Source organism: Neodiprion virginianus, chromosome 3 (assembly GCF_021901495.1).
Source record: "Neodiprion virginianus isolate iyNeoVirg1 chromosome 3, iyNeoVirg1.1, whole genome shotgun sequence".
NCBI classification, from domain to species: domain Eukaryota; kingdom Metazoa; phylum Arthropoda; class Insecta; order Hymenoptera; family Diprionidae; genus Neodiprion; species Neodiprion virginianus.
Window position 1 is genome coordinate 30,917,213 of NC_060879.1, and position 20,437 is coordinate 30,937,649.

General features: G+C 40.8%; 1 protein-coding gene and 1 non-coding gene across 2 annotated transcripts; one reads left to right on the forward strand and one right to left on the reverse strand.

The window, feature by feature from the left end:
- Positions 1–11,889: 11,889 nt before the first annotated feature.
- Positions 11,890–11,962, reverse strand: Trnar-acg (transfer RNA arginine (anticodon ACG)). The gene has a single exon. It is a non-coding gene; the product is annotated as a tRNA-Arg (tRNA).
- Positions 11,963–16,071: 4,109 nt separating this feature from the next.
- LOC124299992 (innexin inx2) lies at positions 16,072–20,437 on the forward strand. The gene has a single exon (XM_046753566.1). The coding sequence runs from the start codon at positions 16,298–16,300 to the stop codon at positions 17,369–17,371; it is 1,074 nt and encodes a 357-aa protein (XP_046609522.1). The 5' UTR covers positions 16,072–16,297; the 3' UTR covers positions 17,372–20,437.

The following is a 20,437-nucleotide window of genomic DNA, read 5'->3' on the forward strand; positions in this document are numbered from 1 at the left end:
AAATGGAGCGTCTATCGTAGTTTAGGGAAAAAAGTTCTGCGCAAGCGCGCACGAAACCAAACTAGTGCCGTGCTCGCACACGTGGCGTAGCTATCATAGGGCCAGGCGGTGCAGTGCACCAGGGCCCTGGAGCTCAGAGGGCCCTCTAACCTCAGCTTTGAAAAAAAAAATTTGGACGAAACAACGGATAAATTGAAAAAGTATCGAAATGACTTCGAGTCCTTCAAATCCAAGGCTACCGAAACCGCGAGAAAATACGATATCGATCCTATCTTTCCAGAAAAGCGACGGAGAAAAACTAAAAAGCATTTCGATGAATTGGCTTCTGATCACCGATTTGAAAACCAGGAAGAAGTCTTTAGAGAAATTATTTTCAACAATGTACTCGACATAATAATCAATCAGTTAGATGCGCGTTTTATTGGTATGAGTGCAGTTTGTAAATCGTTCGACTTCCTGATGCCAAAAAGTTTGCTTAGCTGGAATGAAACGATTTTACTCCAGAAATGTGATCAGTTTCAGAAGAAATATTGCGATATAATTGGACCCAATTTTTCGCTCCAATTTCTTCTCAATGTTTATCATCTGATCCTCCCTCAATTGATGAAGACGTGGTCTATTCGCCAGCTTTGCAAACGAAATTTGACGTGTTCGAATGTGACCTTACGGAAGTGTATACAGCGATGCTTCTGTTTCATACAATTCCCGTTACTTCCGCGGCAGCAGAAAGATCTTTCAGTGAACTAAAGATTATAAAAAATTATTTAAGAAACAGCATTCGACAAGATCGCCTCTGACATTTATCGTTAATTGCAATAGAAAATGAGGTGGCATCAAACTTGGATTTGAGTGAAATTATAGACGAATTCGCAAAAATTAAAGCGCGCAAGAGATTATAAATTGGGCGGCGAATTCTGTTAAAAATCGTTTTTTCCCTTAATTAATCTCATCTGTATAATAAATATTCTATATTGTCATGTGCGTCGTTGTTTATTTATTCCCTTTTTCTTCTATTAAACACATGGAGATTCTAATAGAGACGACGTATGGATTTAGCCTACTAGGGATAAGTTCAACTCACTGTTTCCTATTTTTATTCTTATCAATAATTTTGAAGGCCAATATAAGTTCAAACTACGCGGAAAAAGGGGAGGAAAAGGGCCCGATTCTTTCCCTATGCACCAGGGCCCTTGTCCCCCTAGCTACGCCACTGCAACAGCAAAGAGGTTAAATTTTTTTTATCCATTCGATTTCGTCAGCCACCTCGGGACTTTCGTAATCTCCGGTTTCTAGGTTCCAAGTGTTCCAAACTAAGAGTTATGAAGAAAGAATTAACGTATTTCCAAACGTTGGACGAAGCCGTATCGATATCTCGCAGGAACTGAACTTCTGACCTGTAAACCATACAATCCCGGTAGTTGGCTGTGCTCGGTATAACTGCACGTCAATGTGCCATCATGAGTTAACGATAGGACGAAGACCGTCAAATCAGATGTCCGAAAGAGTCTTACTGTGAGTTTGGCCCAAGCGCAGCTCGTAATGTAATACGTCTTTGTATTCATACTATCTTGTTTCAACTTTTGTGGATACTTGTAGCCACCTTCTGGAGATCATATTTTTTATTTTTTTTTGTCTCTTTGATCGTCACGCGTTATTGCGGGCAAAGCACTGCTCTCAGCTTTAGTCATCTTGAAACAAAGATTCATTATCATGGAATAACGTGGTAGGTATATAAGTGATCCATTAAGAATACTATTACCAAATTAACCAACGAACATGTACAGTTGTGATGATGGCGTGGATTAAAACGACGACCTATTGATCAAACTTTATAATCTCCTATGCATTATTGGTAAATATGGTCTTCGCATTCATTCATCACCAATTGGACGTACAGTAGGTGTCCTCAAAGAAAAACTTAGAACCTTTAGATTGAGTCCCAGCCCGATAGTTTATGGATGATAGACTTCAATTTGCATTTCAGTGATAAATGAAAGATTTAAGATCGCAAAAGCTGTCGAGTTTCTATTTTACGGCATGTTGTATTAAACGTTTCACCGCAATCGTAAAATTTTCCAAATGTCTAGTACACTAGCGAATGGTGACAGTTAAAATTTATCTCTTTTTCGCGATGATAGTGACAGTTAAAATTTACATCTTTTTTGTACGGCATGTTTGAGGTATACAATAAAATGTGAAATTCAGCTAACCGGTTTTCAGTCGCAGGTGAGTAACATCACAGTCTACAATATTTGATCTTAGGTTCTTTAACATAACTCAGTATTACCTTGTGATTCGAATTATTGGTTTTATACTTTGCTACGAAACACCTGCTGTACATATTCCTTAGATATTTCTGATTATAATTCTTTGAGAAAATTCTTCAATCACCAGTAAAAGATATTTACGCACGAATATCTGTATTAATTAGTAGTACTAATAACATTCAAAGCGGGCAATTATAAAAATTAAGGCACGTCGTAACGCTGTTCAATGTAACAGGCAAGATCAAAGTTCCGACATAGTTTTTATGTTTAATTAAGCAAGCCCATTTTTTATTGACCTATACGGCTCCTTAATTTTAGGGTTCTTGAGTTATAGACGTTAGGAAGGGTGATGGCCGCGTTCGAAAGGGGAGAGCCTTCGTTATGATGCACCATCCGAATACTGCATATTATTGTTGATCAATAATTTTGTACAATAGATAATTACGGAATCATTCGGTGATGGAAACGTATGATAATCGGTACGAGATGGAAACATCCTCACTGTTACAGGCAAAGTGTCACGAATGATTTAATACACCGTATCACCATAGGCCTTGCGCAAGAGTGATACGATCTCCTTTTCCTCAATGCCGCAATCGTTTGTGTGCCCAGATGCAGGAAAAGAGGACATTACAGACTGGTATATTAACCAGGTTTCATGGTATGTTCGAGCACAAATTTGTCAATAGTATTCAAGTTATATGGTCGCTGAGCTTTAGTCGTGAAAAATGAAGCCTCTAAAATCCTGAAATTAACATTCAGCTTATACGATGTACAGAAAGTAGTTTTTCTGGTTGGTTTGGTTCTAAAATATGCGACTGCGAATGCCATGCAACCGATTCGTTCATAAATATTATTTTATTACGCTGAACAAATGTCAAATAATAATTCCCACGTGGCAGTACCGGTTTTTGCGCAGCTAATTGGAAACGTCAAGTTTTTGATTTTTATTCATACGACCCGTTGACTTTAACGCTCTATCGCGGTGAATACGAGACGCGAAAATTAGCATAAGAAACTTTTCGACTTCGATGCAAAGTCACGGCATGAACAACGGAAGAACATGAAGAAAGACAATAGCGATGCTTTGTCTGCGGAATGCGAGATCCTCACCGCTGTGCATACCAGACGGAGAAGAGTTGAACCACATGATGTCCACAATGCACTCTCACGCCTAGCTGGTTTTCTAGCTCAAGGATAGAGAAGTACGATTCAAGAAATGCCGGGATCAGGGCTATAATATTGTGGTTTCCATATTTCTTTATCAGAGGCGCAGGGCAATTATGCGGCATTCTTCAAGTATTAAATTTATACACAGAGGCACTTTAGACACATCACGAGGTAGTTATATCTGATGGCACAAAGTACAACTACTCCGAGATGATCGTGTTTAATTATAAAAGTCGTTCATTGCCCATATTAACAAATAATGTCGTTGATATTCGTACGATTCATCCAAAACACTCGTTTGACTACTATTTTGGTAACGCCTTCCTCAGCCACGTGTTCAAGTTTGATCATAACGTAGAGAATAGATAAAGGCATATATCAAAGTTCAGGTCCGGATAATCGTTTCGAGGCAAATATACCGTGGGAGAAAAAAACGAAACATTTTTCAATTTCAATACAACTCTTGTACTGTACTGATTGAATTGCGGGCGCCACTGAACCCACGCTTATTACGTCACTGATTCGCGTTCCGAATTATTATTCGAACAAACATCTAAAAGGTCCAGACACAGGTGTTCAAGTTAAACGGGTCATTCGTTACGCTTAAAAAATTTCCGATGTAGTTGTGAGAAAATTTTACATTTTATACTTGTGTTAAATGACATGTGAAACCTGGTATGACCAACTATTTCGCAGCTCTGATCTATACTGCTGCATAAATGTCTGAATAATGGAAAAACCTGTGTCTAATTTAACTAATTTTTACTTAGCTACACGGGCGAGGTCCTCAGTATTCTAGAAATTTTCTCATACCGAGTTCAACTCCTCGAAAATATCCGATCAGCGCTCTTTGACACTGCTATTCGCCAACCATGTGCGATTATTGAACGCGAATCTCCAATTTCATATTTCTTTGAAGTGACAATGTTTGACATGCTAATCGTATCCTCCCTGCACTGTCGACTCCGTAGTTTAGTTTAGCGCAAAATTTCCGGACATGTTTGGCTCATCATCTCAATTAAGAAAGTGGAATTTGAATTTCGCCTGAGGATGAGAAAAAATTGTATTTTCGTTTCGGAAATTAAGCGAATGACACTTCGAGTTCGATTACTCCAATTGTCCTCAATGGGCTGGATTAATTAATCTACTGTTAGAAAAAGTTGGTAGGTTGTTTCAAAACACTACCAGCGTTTCTACTGCAACGCGCAGTGCATTGAAAGCCTTGTTTCTGAACATTAAATGCTGAAGTGTTACATTTATTGCATAATCCAAGAAGACATCGAACGTAACTTTGTGGTTTCGTATAACGTAATATTCTGTCGAACGGAAACCGAGTGACCATATGCGTTGTAAGAAATCACAACGTGATATCAGTAAAATTACAAATGAACGCTAGCTTGGAGTCGGCAAACATACAATTAACATTGTACAATATGTTCTTGGCGTGAGAATCTATTACACTAAGTCTCGATGCTTGCGTACATCTGATATAAGTCACGTAGGCAATTTTATCATTACTGCAAGCTCTGTGATCAATCTGGATGCAAGACGTGTAACCGATCGTTTATCCTTATAAGGAAGCTTGGATGAGGAGATCGGAAAGTGGTTTAATTTTTGAAATATTCATTATATATTAGGAATGTTACAATTTTCTCCAATAAGTCTGTTACAAACTACCTAATTAACATAGCGATCCTCTTCCGGACATCGGAGGAAACTCAAATTAGGTTCAATTCGGTGGCATCGTTACAGTCCTCGGAGTCACCGGTCCCGGCAGTTATACTTACATCGAGAAAAGAGGACCTCGCGGCAACATTTTTCACCTTCGCCCACGCTGCAGCAACCTGCGGTAAGGAACTCAACCCGAGAGTTCGGAGGGCCGTGAATTCGGCAGTAAAAGCAAATGGGAAGCCGGGCGGTTAGGGGCCCCTCGAAAACCGGCCTTACATTATATATACACCCTTCTTGACTCCTTTCTGTCAATGTACAGTGTATACATACCTACCCAGGCATAGAAGAAGACACACGGCATGCAACGCTGGATTCCAAGGAGGCCTGAAAAGGAGTTAGGTGTTTGCTGCGAACGTTTCTGTGCGAGATAGAAAGGCGCTGCCGTACTTCGGTCACCGAATGTATGTCATAGGGCAACCGCCGCTATCTGCATTCCCTCTTCCCTCGAGCCTCCTCCTCTTCGGCCGTAGATGGCAGGGCTCCGTGAATCCGGCTCCCCCGGAGACAGACGCCCGGATAGTTCCACCCTCGCCGCCCCCACTGCCGTTCATACGATGCCCACGGTGCAGCCGAGGAGTCAAGGCGAGGGAAGCGTCGGCAAATCCAGCCCTGGAATACCTGGAGGCCTGCAGCAGAACCGCTGCGAGCCTTGAACCAGAAAAACCGGGCCCAAACCCCCCTCCTCTCCGCCCCCGTCCCCGGATTCTCGTCGCTACAAGCCGGACAAGTCCGCCATGAGAACCACCGCTCACTGACTGCGCTAACGACACCGTAGGATGTAGACGTGCGGATGTGGATGTGGGCGTAGATGTGGGTGTGGATGAGCCCCAGCCCATCGGTAGAGCCGTTGTGTGTGCGGGTAGAGACTGCATACTTTTGTCGGTGAAAGTGTGTGCGGACGACACACGGATGTACGCATGGTGCATAGGCTGATGGTAGGTGCATAAATGCATTCGGGATGCATGCAGGACGACGTGGTTCGGTAAGCCTCCGGCAGGGCTGGAGTATACTTACCGAGAAGTATTATACAGCCTACAGGTGAGACGATATCCCGTTCTTCGTGATTGCCGCAGGTGACGACCGGTGCAGACGTCTTTATGTATATATAGAATATATAGATATAGGTGTATAGATATTTTGGTTTCAACTTGCCTGTTAATTACTGCGCCCTGCGTTCTCACGCGCGGGGGACGAATTTTCGCACAGATCAAAATTCGTGAGAAGATACTCGGGGGGGGGGGGGGGGGGGAGGTAATATCGAGAGGTGTAAAGAAGGCTCTTTGTGCCGATGATTCTGCTGTAAGAAAACTAGTTGCGATCACGTATTGACCGCAAAGATCCCAGACGGCCGATTAATGGCTGCGGTCAAAAGTCCTGCTTCGTGAGGGGTTTCGAGTAGGAGGAGGAGGAGGAGCTCTGCCAACTCTCCATCGTTAAGTGCTACTCCTTGACGGTATTCGGAACGTCGAAAATATACTGTAGTATAACGATGGTTTTCTTTTTGATCTGTACGTCATCCTTAGGATAGCATTTTCGGATATTTTATATTGTGTTCGTACGGATGGCAACACGTCGGAAAATTTTCTCACGGTATGAGGAAACGTTAGTGCTCGAGGTTCGTGCGTACAACTATAATTCCTCGATCCACTGAATAATTTAACTAGTCAAGTTTTTCACTTAATTATAAGTATCGGCAGATACAGAGGAATTATAAATATTTTTTATGATAACCGGGTGAACGGTATCCATTTCGTAGTTATTTCAAACAACAGTTTCAGAGGGAAAAAATTAACCTTTATTCCCGCAACGATACATTCAAAGTAAATGTCGCCGTTGTATAATTATTTTAACTATATTACTACTCTGTGATTAAACGCAGTTATGCAGTTTAATAAGCGAAGAAATAACAATGCAAAAACTGTGCACGTTTTCTTTTAATACTAGCGTCCGTTAAACAGCCTAGGACAAAGACTTATAGAGACGAGAATTTAACAGAGTAAAACCAAGTCAAATTGTGTATAAGCATAGTTATAAGTATAAATACAATGGACATCCTGACATAAGGATGAGCTAGAGTTAGCACGGACGTACTGTAGCTGATATAGAAGCCCAGAAGCGACCTCCGCATCTTTACTAATCATTTGACCCATCTTTTAGACACCGTCCCGGGTTATCCTGCGTGTAGAATTATGCACCCTGCATCTCCTCGCGCATTCCACGCTCTACGTTGAGCTTCGAGTCGTGTGTTCAATCAAAATACGTACGCATACACCAACAACGATACATCGGCCGACTAGTTACTGAAACTACGATACATGTCAAAGTAGTACCTACTGTGTGCTCATTTTAATTCACCCCAAAACTCGTCCGGAGTGCTGAGGCAACCCCGCCTACACCATAGTTTCCTAATAGACAATTGTCAACTAATTGACTATAATATCACCCGATAGCTTCACATGTAGTACCGCAACTCTGCGGTCAACTTAACCGTTGATTTGTTACTTCCACCTCGCGTCGGTTTTAAAACTTCTTTGCCGGCTCTGCATTCACGCATCTTCTAAATCCGAAAAATCATCATCGGACTTCGAGATTCGAACGATGTCATTGGCTGCGAAAGCTTTTTCAAATCACGTACAAAGTCATTTCAAAGCAGTGTCGTGCTGCTTGTTACACAGACCAGCCTCAATATGGAAATCTTAATATGTACTTATTATAAATATAGGTACAACCACTGGGTAAACGTATCAATATGCTTGTATAGTAATGGACGGGATTTTTCTCGGTTGGAGACTGGTTGACGTAGCGGGACGATACTGCAGTCACCCCGCACGTGACTGGTTAACCGAAGACCAGAGCAGATTAACTTTATTTAACCTATTATTATTTTTAGCCTCAATTAACATTTGTGCTTCGCTTCTTGGAGAACATTACACATATACGTCAGACGATACGTTTTTTTTTCAATTGAAAAACAAGAGTGACTTGTCGTACTGTTCTCAGCAATGAAGTCCATTACTTGCGCGATACAAAAGTTAAGTAAAGCTGAGGAACGAGAATTGGAGATCATCAATGCCGGGACTGGGCTCGCTCTTTTTGCAGAACTACACGCTTGAAAAGATCAGTTACCATGCAAAATCTGAAAAGATGCCACTGCCTCAGAAATGAATATTGTAATTTTTCAGTTTAGTCAAGACTGTCAAATTTACGTCTCGTCGCTAAGAAGCAAAGCAACTGAATCCACACGAGGCGAAATTGAGGTATTGAACTTTTGGAATATTACAAAAGCTTACGGTGCGGTATATGTACAGTGTACACCTAAATATCTTAAGACTTCAGCGGCGCTTCTTTTTGGACCCGGAGAAACTCGGTGGCGGACTTCGAAGCTTGACCACATCTACAATTAGTAAAAATAATGAAATTAAAAATATGGAGCTAACTTGGTTCTAAACTAGACATCATCATCGACTAACGTAGTTCCGATGGAAAAGTTGAAAAGTCAGGTTATTCATGGTTACCTAAATTTATGCACCAAGTGGCACATGATTATAGAAGGAACGATAGAGGTAAATAAAGTTTTTGTTAAACAAGACGCACGATCGGATTACTCTTACCGTGTTCGGGCGGACGATGGACCAACGGACTATAGTTTGACATTTTATCACGCTCGTGTTAAAATACTGTTCGTTGCGCTGTACCTACCGTACGAGGCAAGGCAGTGGATCTCCGAGAGGTCTCACAAATGCGTGAGCTCAGGTATATAATATGTCTGTATGTAGGTATGTACGCGAGTCCGCAGTGAAAGTAGATTCACCCTCGCCCTCGACGATATTCAAAAAGTTACAGTCCGTCCGCACGTAGCTGTTCAAGTTCCAGTATATTATAGCCGGGGAGTTATTCTTAAACGGTGGGAAATGAAAAGAAGATGATTGGGAAATAGAATAAATGAATGAATAAATAAACCAAGTGCATAGAGGAAGATTTATTACGTACATGGGAAAAACGAGAATAAATTTTTTTAGCATCTGACAGCGAATGTCATGAGGTAGTTTCCGCAAGTCCGTGGTTTTGCAACGCGTTGCGAGTCACGTTGTGATGGTCGAGAATTACAACGTATTACCATCATGATACTATTCTTAAGTGCTCTTCGAATAATCGTTTGCCCAACGTCAGTATATCATAATGTATATGCGAGAATTATACCCAAGTAGGACGGTATTGTATGTATCCATTCTTTCGAGAGAATAAGGAAGTAAAATAATCTCTTTGTTGAATTTTACAAATTGGAAAATACAGATTTCGTCACGTTCTACTTAATTATTGTTTACGGAAATATTTAGTTTTTCAAGTCAACGGAAAAACGTAGATATTCACGCTCTTTTGAAACTTATTTTAGTTTAGTGATCTCCACAAATTCTTCATAAAAGTACACATGTATCCGTGACGTATGTAGAAACTTAAAAATCTGAATTTTTTGTAACCATTGTTTCTATGTTAACAAGTGGATGGACATTTTTGACGTGACATTATTGACGATCTTCTTAAAATTGGAGATAAATCGTATATTATCAGCAGAATTGCACGCGATGAAAGTTACCCTAATACAATTATCTAATATCAGGTAATATGATAACTCCATATATTCTGCGTCTTTTGATCCTAATTTACTAAATTTGCAAACACAACGACCTGGCCCCTATTGTTTTCAAATACAGGGGCAGATATATTTTCAAATAAATACATCATTATATGTGTATTCGGCTGACACCGAAAACCCAAGTTACGACCAACTTTTCATCCTATTATAGACGCACAAGAAACCTTAAATCATCGCTAGCAAAATAATTCAGAATTTCATGTAGAAACAATGCAATTACTAGATAAGATGATCCGTAGTAATAATATATTTAGCGTAAAGAATAATATCAAATAACGACTTGGAATCAACAGCACATTACTTACTTTACAGCTATATTGAAAGTAAACCCGAATTATATTAATGCTTCACATTGAAACCACGGCAAGACCATCGTCGTTTCAATTTTTCAAGATGTAATGAAGTAACAGCTATTTTTTCTACTCCAGCGAATTAAAAAATGCCGAAATCATACGTCATTTTTTAAAATAAGAATACCAAAATGTTACGAAACATAAGTTGGATAGATCAAAAGGTGGAGGCGTGGATTTATTCGGTATTTCATCCATACGGAACGAGAGGTCGGCATTTTAATTTACTTCGTCTTGATAGAAAGTTAACTACTACTAAACGCGTGAGCAGATCGGCATACATAGAATACAGATTAGCTATTCGTGAAAATGAATTTAACATATTTTTATTAAGGCATTGATTATTTTAACGCAGTGGGTTGTAGATAATTATTTATGGCGAACAGGATCGATTAAGATTCTGTATTGATAATCAAAAAACATAGCGTTCAGAAACATTTACAGGGTCAAGAGACTATTCAAATCTTACAAAGATAAAGACAATTTTCATGATAAAAAATAAGAATGAGAAGAGTTTGCGGAGGGCGCTAATGCGCTAGTCTTATAAACAATTCAAATATAGATCAGTGAAAACCGTAAAATATTACGTCAATCGTATCCATTTTCTGAGCAATGGTAATTTGTTTATTTTGTAATAACTATCCCCAAGTACTAATGACGGATAAACTGAAATGAGTTTCAGATACTCCGAACCAAAAATGCTAACTCATATCGGCACACCTAAATCTTGATGATAATAATTTTTAGTTGGCGTCTCATGTCCTTCGCTAATTCACGCCGTGTTCGTTAATGGGGCTTTTGGTAAAGCGTACTTCATTTGGATATCATGTCTCTAAACGACAGCAGTTAAGTCCAAAAAGTCTTCTCAGAATTGAGAAGTTCAACGCTAATTCCCATTCATTGTTCACGAAGAGTAATGACGCCGCCATGTCTTTTCATCGTTTTCTTTTATTGTTTGCATATGCTTGTATTCAAGTTGTATGTACGTACATACTATACATGTATGAGCGCGTGTGCGTGTGTGTGTAAGCCGTCGGATTATCCATGTAAATTGCTCCAAACGGTCAGTATAATCGTCCCTCGATGAATCGCGGTCCCGAATATTTCGCCTTGCGTGCACCTGAAAGAATGCCTTCGCAGGAAAAGTTTGCACCTTAAACATATATATATATATATATACATATATATATATAGCTATATAGGTAGGTATAAGCTATAACCAGAAGCTTATATTACGGTCTTCTGTCTTTTGCCTGAGGGGCTAGGCGGCAGGGAGAAGGCGTAAAATATAATTATTTCTTTCGGCACTGACGATGAGAACCTATCATTATAGGGAAGCTGAGTTGCGTGTAACAAATGAAAATATAATCACAACAATAAAATTTAGAGCTCAAACCGGTTGAGTGGCTATTTTAAAAATTGGTAATTCTTCTAAATGTAGAAGATAGGTGAATAATTATTTTCTCATATCCATTATGCTCACAAAGTCGATCAATTATAATATAACTGTTTCTTATTATCGGTATATATATATATACAACTGCAGTTCATTGCTATTGACCGCAAACGTTTGTGGCGAAATGGCGTGTACGATTATGATAAAATTGTAATACCATGTCACAAATAGTAATAGATTCTGTGTGTAGAAGGCTTTATTTAATAAAAAATAGGTTGACTCTTACGAGGACAAAAACATTGACGATTTAAAAATACATCTCGATCCTGCCAGGATTCGAACCTGGAATCTTCTGATCCGTAGTCAGACGCGTTATCCGTTGCGCCACAGGACCCGTTAGTTGCGAATGCGCTACTTTTTTATACAAGCCGTAACTATTGCATCAATACAACGTGTTTTCATGATTATAATAACCTTATCTCGCAATAAATCGAATAAAAATACCAAGGTATGACAAAGTGGCGGCGATACACACGATAAGATTACATCACCGGCTGAGAATAAACGAATTTTACATGCAAAACATGATGAATCCCTGTGTGCTCTACTGTGTAAACAAAATTATCACCCTCGCTATCAGGTACAAAAAAATTACAGGTGAATAGAATTAAAATGCTGAGAATTTTTACTTTTCCAAATACCAAACTTGAGAAATTTGAGCTGATATTTTGCACCGTTGAATATTCCGGATAAACAATACGTAATTTATCGGTAAGAAATAATTATCTCAAAGACTGATCTCTCAGCCTATCCGCATGATTACGTAAATCGACGACGGAAAAACCTCCGCGTATAATTGCGTGTATTCGATTTGTAAACTATACGTGTACGAAGCCGTTTATATCCGTGATGCTTTACGGTGTTTGGCTTTCGGCCAGAACTCTTTCACCCACTCTTAATGGCTGCTTCTGTTGTAAAAGTGTAGAGGTCCACGATGCAGCGAGCGTATCTCGTAAACACGACACAGAAGTGCTTGACGATTGCCGTCGACGTTAGTTGTTACAAATTTACGAGGTAAGCTAGCATCTCGAGTATGCAACATCACAGCCAGATGCAGTAGACACGTTGTTTCGGCATTTCCTTTAAAATGTTTCCTGAACCTTTTCGTATATAACGGTTTATCATTTGCCCGAACAGCCATTCGGCGTTCACTGCAGCCGGCGTAGTCCGTTGATTCACCTGTAGGAACTTACGCAGTTCCGGTAACTGATTCACCGTTGTAACGACTCATGATTAACCGACGATTGTTACTCGCGTCGACGATAACAGCCGCAGCTGTGCAGTTCAAAAATATAGAAAGAATTGCAAGTGCTGATCGTTGAATCATGCCTTCGGGACTTTGCGCTGGCCTGATTTTCTTACCAAACCGAGTACAGCTCACGGGGAGAAAAAGAAATCGAACAGAAGTTTTCCTCAGGTATTTAGTTAGCGATAGCTGCATATTGCTAGCATGAGTAATCTACGAGGTAGAAATTTCATTACGATTATACGTGCACCGTGCCTTCCGTGAAACGATCGTTGAAACCTGAAAACCAACTAACGATCGATTATCTTTCCTCACGTTACATGTTTCACAATTTTAAGCAGTACGTATAAGTTAACGGATGTACGGACGCGTATAGAATGTAATATAATTTGAACGAATTACCCAACGAATCGTTCGACGAGCAGAATGTCGGAGGTAATAATTTTGACATGCGAGCGGTCAGAACGTAGATCCGAAACACCATGTACGAAAGTATACGCAGGTATATACAGTGTTTCTTTGCCTAATAATAAATAAAGCGACATATTCGTATTGCGATCGTTCGTGAAGGCGATAAAAGCGCGTAGATCTTATCGTTTCGTGCTCCATGTTTCCGATGCTGGTACTCCGATCACGAATTATAACATCGTACTACGTGTACTTCAATATAGGTTTACATGATCAGGCTATGAGTCAAATAATATAATTAATAAGACAAGGTGCCATAGGTGTAACGTTTGCATGCTCATCGCAGCCGTATACGAACGGATGGAACACGTAGGTATATCGCTTAGCAAGCACCTTAAGCCTCACGTGCAATTTTGCAGACCTCAGGGCTCATACGATAGTCATCATATTCCGTACACCAACACAGCATGTGAAGAAGGCTCGTGTGTATATTGACATATTTGGCTTTCTCCGTAAGCTCATATCGAATAACGGTGATGATAGTAGTAAAAAGCGACGAGCATATTTAACGCACGTGTGAAATACTGTGTATACAAAATTATAAGCACTGACGTGTAATAGTGGTTAGGAAGATGTTTGGTTCGAGGTCAAAATTCTAACCGAAGATAAATCGGACACACGTCACGGCCCAACGATATCCTATGTTGTGATGAAAAAGTGGGACAGACCGAAGCTTTAAGTCGTGACACTTGTTTCACGCATTGTTTCTTACATTAAATTCCTATTGCTCTATTTTGCAAGTTTCATATACTCGTGATATAATTAATATAATTACTCACGTATGGGGCATTCTATTACATCTCGATCAAGATTCTACCTCGACGTCTCGGATTGGCTTTATAATGTCATGGAATGCCCCGTATATGTCTCACTTATAAGTCAAATTTATATCACGTTTATCAATTTACTACATCAGTATCTCTTTTAATTCAATAATTTCGTCGCGCAGCCTATTGATGACGTTACGCTTTTACGAGGCGCTACGTCACAATATCTTTTTATGTCACCGCACACGTTGTCACATTTACAATACCAAAATCGAATAAAATGAGGGAAGCTATAACGAAACAACGTCGAAATCGACCAGAGCAGATTTTTAAGTAAGTGACCGGTGAAAGACTGCCTGTTTCGAGGCTGATCAAAATTATGAAAATGTAGTAAATTGAAAATATACAATCCCCCCCAACTAGTTTTTCAGTTTGAACTGGACTTGATTCGAAAAAAATGTTATCTCGCTAATCGCGTCACCCTACATTACGCTTGGCAGCCTTTCTATTTGCAAGAGTTGGTGATAAATTTATTCGCACTCGTAATATTGTGATAATGAGTTGAGTACCTACAAGTATTCCATATGGGCGTCAATTCATGCGTTAGGAGACGTATACTAATGTGACAACGAGACGAGCTACAGGTGCCGAGTTCATATGGAACACATGTTTCTAATTACTAACAAGACGTTTCCATTACCTACATACACACCTTCCGTTAAGCGTGTCACACTTGTTTGTATACATCGATTAAACTTTACAGCCTGTCAGAAACTAGATCTCTGCATGCTGTCGATATGCGTACACGATTCTTTTCATGCCTTGAATGTTCCCGACAAGTCATTGCGGGTTACGTCAAACGTCACGTCTCAGATGTTTTGAAAACCAAGTCGTAATTAAGATACACGATCGACGTCCGACAGAATTTCTCATCTTGCCGCTACGCGGGTGCTTAATATTTTCTGTTTTCTCAATACTTTACTGACATTTTCGACAGGTTTAGTCGCGGTCTTTACGCTGGGCGAAACCCTGCAAGTACCGTTATTATTAATTATGCAGCCTGCTCGTATATTTTTCTGAGCATCAAGCGCGCAACGTACAAGATCCGTGTAATTGCGACAAGGTTTACAGATTATGGTAATTCTTCATTACACGCAGTGAAATATGGAGAAACTGATGAAACCACCGATTCCGGTTAAAGCGTACAGTGGTCTTGGGGAAAGGTGCAATGAAAAACCCTCCCGAGAACGACGTAGAATGGTTTGTCGCAACCGTGTTCTTCGAATACAACACGGACGAAGGTCTTGGGTAAGTAATTCAGTTTTTCCCTGTATGTACGATCCCTGCACGAAACATGCGCCATCCAACAGAAAAACGGAATTCGGTCAGTTACCGGCGTGATCGACATTTCGAGCGACAAAGAATGCTTGAACCAGTCACGGTAAAGGTACAGCTACCCCGAAAATGTGATTTTCGTTCTCAAGCAGGACGTCGTCAGCGGCCGTGCGTTTTTCCCAGACTAATTATGGTATTCTAAGGAAACATCATCTCGCAGCCGCCCTCGAGAGGCACCCGAGTTCAGCCGCTCGTCACACGCGTGCATCGGCGTCGTTTAAAAGATCGCCGAGTAAGTATAAAACGTTCATCTTTCCTAGTGGAACAATCGCACGTCCATACGATATACCTACCTCGCGGCGACCAACCACCTGCTCAGAGACTAGCCCAACCGAGCCGGTAGGCTCGACGCTCGCCGACCCGTCACGAGGCTAATCTCGCTTAGTCGGTCGCCATGGTAACGGGATCAACTGGCCCGTGCGCCTGCGCGTTGGGCCGACGCCGCAAGTGGGGTCCCAGGTGTGCGGAGGGGGGAGCGAGGGTATCGCAACGAACAACTGAGCGAGGCTTCTCGGCCGAGGGGCGTCGGGGGAGGGGATTTACGACGGGAGTCTCGGCGGGTCGGCGGGGTTGAGTGGACCCGAGCGAGCAACGCAGGGGAACAACTCGTCGGACTTGTGCCGTGTGTGCGTCGACAGTATTCTTTAACCTAGATGACGACGCTTGACGGTATAGCAGTGTTACCGCGAGTGCAAGTTAGTTGGTTAGTGTGATTATTCGTAGCATCGAGCGTCGGTTACGGGACGTGTGCGCCCCCGTGGGACTCGCCTAATACAAGGCCAAGACCGGCAAAATGTTTGACGTTTTCGGATCCGTGAAGGGCTTGCTCAAGCTCGACTCGGTATGCATCGACAACAACGTATTCCGTCTCCACTACAAGGCTACCGTGATTATTCTAATCGCCTTTAGCCTACTCGTCACCTCGCGACAGTACATCGGGGATCCGATCGACTGCATTGTCGACGACATCCCGTTGAACGTCATGGACACGTATTGTTGGATCTACTCGACGTTCACTTTGCCGAACCTCGCTGGTGAGGTCGGTAAAGACATCGTGCAGCCGGGAGTCGGGCCTCACTCGGAAAAAGACGCGACCAAGTATCACAAGTATTATCAATGGGTATGCTTCACGCTCTTCTTCCAAGCCATACTATTCTACGTGCCGCGTTACCTCTGGAAGTCCTGGGAGGGCGGCCGCATCAAGATGTTGGTCCTCGACCTTAACTGTCCCGTAGTAAACGACGAGTGTAAGTCGGATCGCAAGAAACTCCTCGTCGATTACTTCACGTCGAACATGCACACGCAGAACTTCTACGCGTTCAGATTTTTCCTATGCGAGATATTGAACTTCGTGAATGTAGTCGGTCAGATATATTTCATGGACTTCTTTTTGGACGGGGAGTTTACCACCTACGGCGCCGAGGTCGTCGGCATGACGGAAATGGAACCGGAGGATAGAATCGATCCGATGTCCCGGATCTTTCCCAAGGTGACCAAGTGCACCTTCCATAAATACGGTCCCTCCGGAAGCGTGCAGAAGTTCGACGGACTCTGCGTTCTGCCGCTGAACATCGTGAACGAGAAGATCTACGTCTTCCTCTGGTTCTGGTTCATCATCCTGGCGATCCTTAGCGGGCTCAGCCTCGCCTACCGCGCCGCCGTCGTCGCCGGGCCAAAGCTGCGTTTGATTCTCCTTCGCGCCCGAGCTCGCCTATCGCCGCAGACGCAGATCGAGACCATCGCCCGGAAGTGTCAAATCGGCGACTGGTTCGTCCTTTACCAGCTCGGGAAGAACATCGATCCTTTGATATACAAGGAGCTCGTTGCCGACCTCGCCGACAAGCTTGACGGCAAGGACCCCGTTTAACAACCCTAGACTCGATCGTCGTTTTCGACGAATGTTAGAGTGTCGCGCCATGTCCGAGGGGATGCAGTTTCAACATTAGCCACAAATTTTCATATCACAATCGATCAAAACTACCTATTGTTGTCAATAGAAATGGAAAAGAAAACGATTAGTATAAACAACTCCCAGACTTTGGCGTAGGCTCTAATTGTGATAAATACAGGGGTCGGCGTCCACGCGATGCTGCGGAACACTCGAGTTAACGGTACATGTATTATTGCGATCGCGTCTGATTTCTAGAAAACGGCACGTGCATTGATCGCACGCATACCTAGAATCACTGCATGTCCGATCGTGTGTTGAGAAATATCTGGAAGACGTTTTCAAGGGTTGTACAACTGCTCTGCACAGGATGCACGCTGTTTACGCGTATATTTAACATACATATATACAGTACATGCCTATGCATATGTATACACACGAATGTACGCACATACACACACTCTCCGTTTTCGGTTGGCTTAGGCCGGAGCAAATAATAGGTTACAATTGGTAGTCGGGACAGATGTTGAACGTCCTAACGCTTCACGACCGTAAACGTACCCTTATGCAGCCCGACTGCATTCGGCATGCACGCCACGTAGCCTATCTTTGTTTGCGCCCTTGCCCGCCGCAGTTCTCGGAAAGGCACGGTTTACAACCGAAAGCGAATGTCTAAAGGCGGCCCTTTGTCACAGTCAGTCTCACAGCGGTTCTCATCGAGCGGTTTATCTCTGCCGCCTTGCCAGACGCCACCTATTCACGCATGCCTGCTTCTATCCGTGCACTCCGTGTGTGTGTGTGTGTGTGATTGTGTGTTTTGAGGAGAGAAAGGAGAAAATGATAATTTTTGTCCATCAACGCACACATAACCGTATACCGATTCATAGATGTACGAGCAAGTGTTGCAGCCGTGATATTTTTTTTAAATATTTTTGCGATAGCGCACCGCTGCACGCCGTTCCCTATTAACATTATTTTTATCGTAGTAATTGGTATACTATTTTAGTATATAGTATCTTTCTTAACCGTAAAGTTTTCATTCCACGAGGGACCAATAAAAATATATGTACATACATACATATGCCTACATATATAATTGATAAGTATATTCAAATGAATTACGTGTTTTTTTTTTGTGGTTTTTTTTTATATATATATAAAAATACATTATTATTCTTTGTTAGATCCGATCCAATGAGGAAGAGTCACTGTTTGTTCATGCGTCCCCCTTATACAAGTTTCGAACAAAACTAGGGATTCTCCTCCATGAATGATTTAGAATTTTTTTCGTTCAGTTTTACGTTGCTTTTGGTAGTCGCAAATACCAAAATAATGTAAAAGGAGAGAAGACAAATATTTTTGAAAATTGATGCTCAAAGTAAGACTGCCACAAGTACACACTCCATCATATCGTATCTTGTGAAATTTTATATTATTATTAATAATAATGATTAATGATAAATCAATAATAATTCCAAACACGATTAGAGAATTGTGTGAATCGCATAATAGTTATATGATGAATAGATGAAATTACAATTATTATTGTCGAATGTCAGGCTCGCTGTCAGGTTTTCGTGGATTAACGTCTACGCAAATGTTCAACTAAGAGACGCACAAGATGTGAGAATATGCAATATAAATATATATTTTCACTGTATCCTTACAGATTGTGATTGTCGGAAATATTTTATATGTTTGTATATATATAAAAATATTCACTGTAATTTAAATAAGTCGTGAAATTTCTAAGAAGAAAGAGAGAAAGATACTTAAATTGAACACCAATTTTTATTTTTCTTCATTTTACAAACAATCGCACCATTTTCCTTGTCGAGACATCTCATCATTCCCACCTAAATACATTTCAAACGATTTGGTACGCCGAATGTATGCCATACGAGTTTCTATAATTTTCTATATGTATTTTAATAAGACATTTCATTATAGATGTAGCATTAAAAATCGTAAGAGATGTAGCCTGCCGTGTGAAAACATTCAAGCGCGCAATGCTCTAAGACGTTAGACTTAAGGTTTGATAAATTGCAATAATAGCAACAGTGATAGTTGGCGACAATAGTTTACATAATATTAATGAAACGCTGTAAGAATAAAATAAATATCATATTTTTTGTAGCCTTTAAACAAACACGAGAACTTCTCTGCTCCTTATCGTTTACCATACGATTGTTATTATTTCTTATTTTCTGTTTTTTTTTCTCTCTCTCTCTCTCTCTCTCTCTCGAGGTTTCCTTCCTTTTTTTTTCTCACGGAGTATCTACACGTATAATTCATAATTGTGAGTATACACTTTGTATCTCGTCACCTCGTCGTCACGCTAATTGGTTTTAGATCATCAATTTTGTGAAATCAGCTGCGAACCTTCTTACTTACTTTTAGCACAAAATGATTGGCTGGATGCAATCATTTCTCACGAATGCAATTTTCTGTATCGTCAATAATCTTATTTTTATTATTATTATCATTATTATTATTATTATTACTAGTACCGTTCGCTTCGCTACAGTCCGTGCTTTGGGTATGTTCTGAGATTAGCCTTTCCGTAATAGGGCTTTGTAGTCCAAGTGCCTCGCGAGACAATGATATCTATTCATAGGTAGTTATTTTATTGATAAGCAACCCAGATGGTATAGTAGTTAATGAAAATGAATAAAAAGCGCCCGGTCAATTTTTAAATTAAATGTTTCGCCTATAATGAGCCGTGATTGTGGTCGAGTGAAGACTGGATAAAATAAAATCAAATATTTGCGAAAAGTGTTGTCCAAGGGGATATATACGTGATAGTTACGAATTCGCTGCAATTTCTTGTAGATAATAAATAGTGAGGAAGATAACGAAACAGACCTGTATTAAAAATGAAAAGAAGAAAACATGTTCAGCTAACATTCCATATTGTATAATTTATGCATACGAGCTAACAAAAGAAAGACAATTAAGTAAGTAAGACGATAATAAAAAGAAAGAATTAATGTAAAGATGCAAACTAGCCGATCAAATTGAAATAAAGATAGCTGCAAAACAGTA

What these genes read in the sequence shown, in the direction of transcription:
- LOC124299992 (XM_046753566.1), top strand. Translation starts at nt 16,298, where the DNA reads ATGTTTGACGTTTTCGGATCCGTGAAGGGCTTGCTCAAGCTCGACTCG.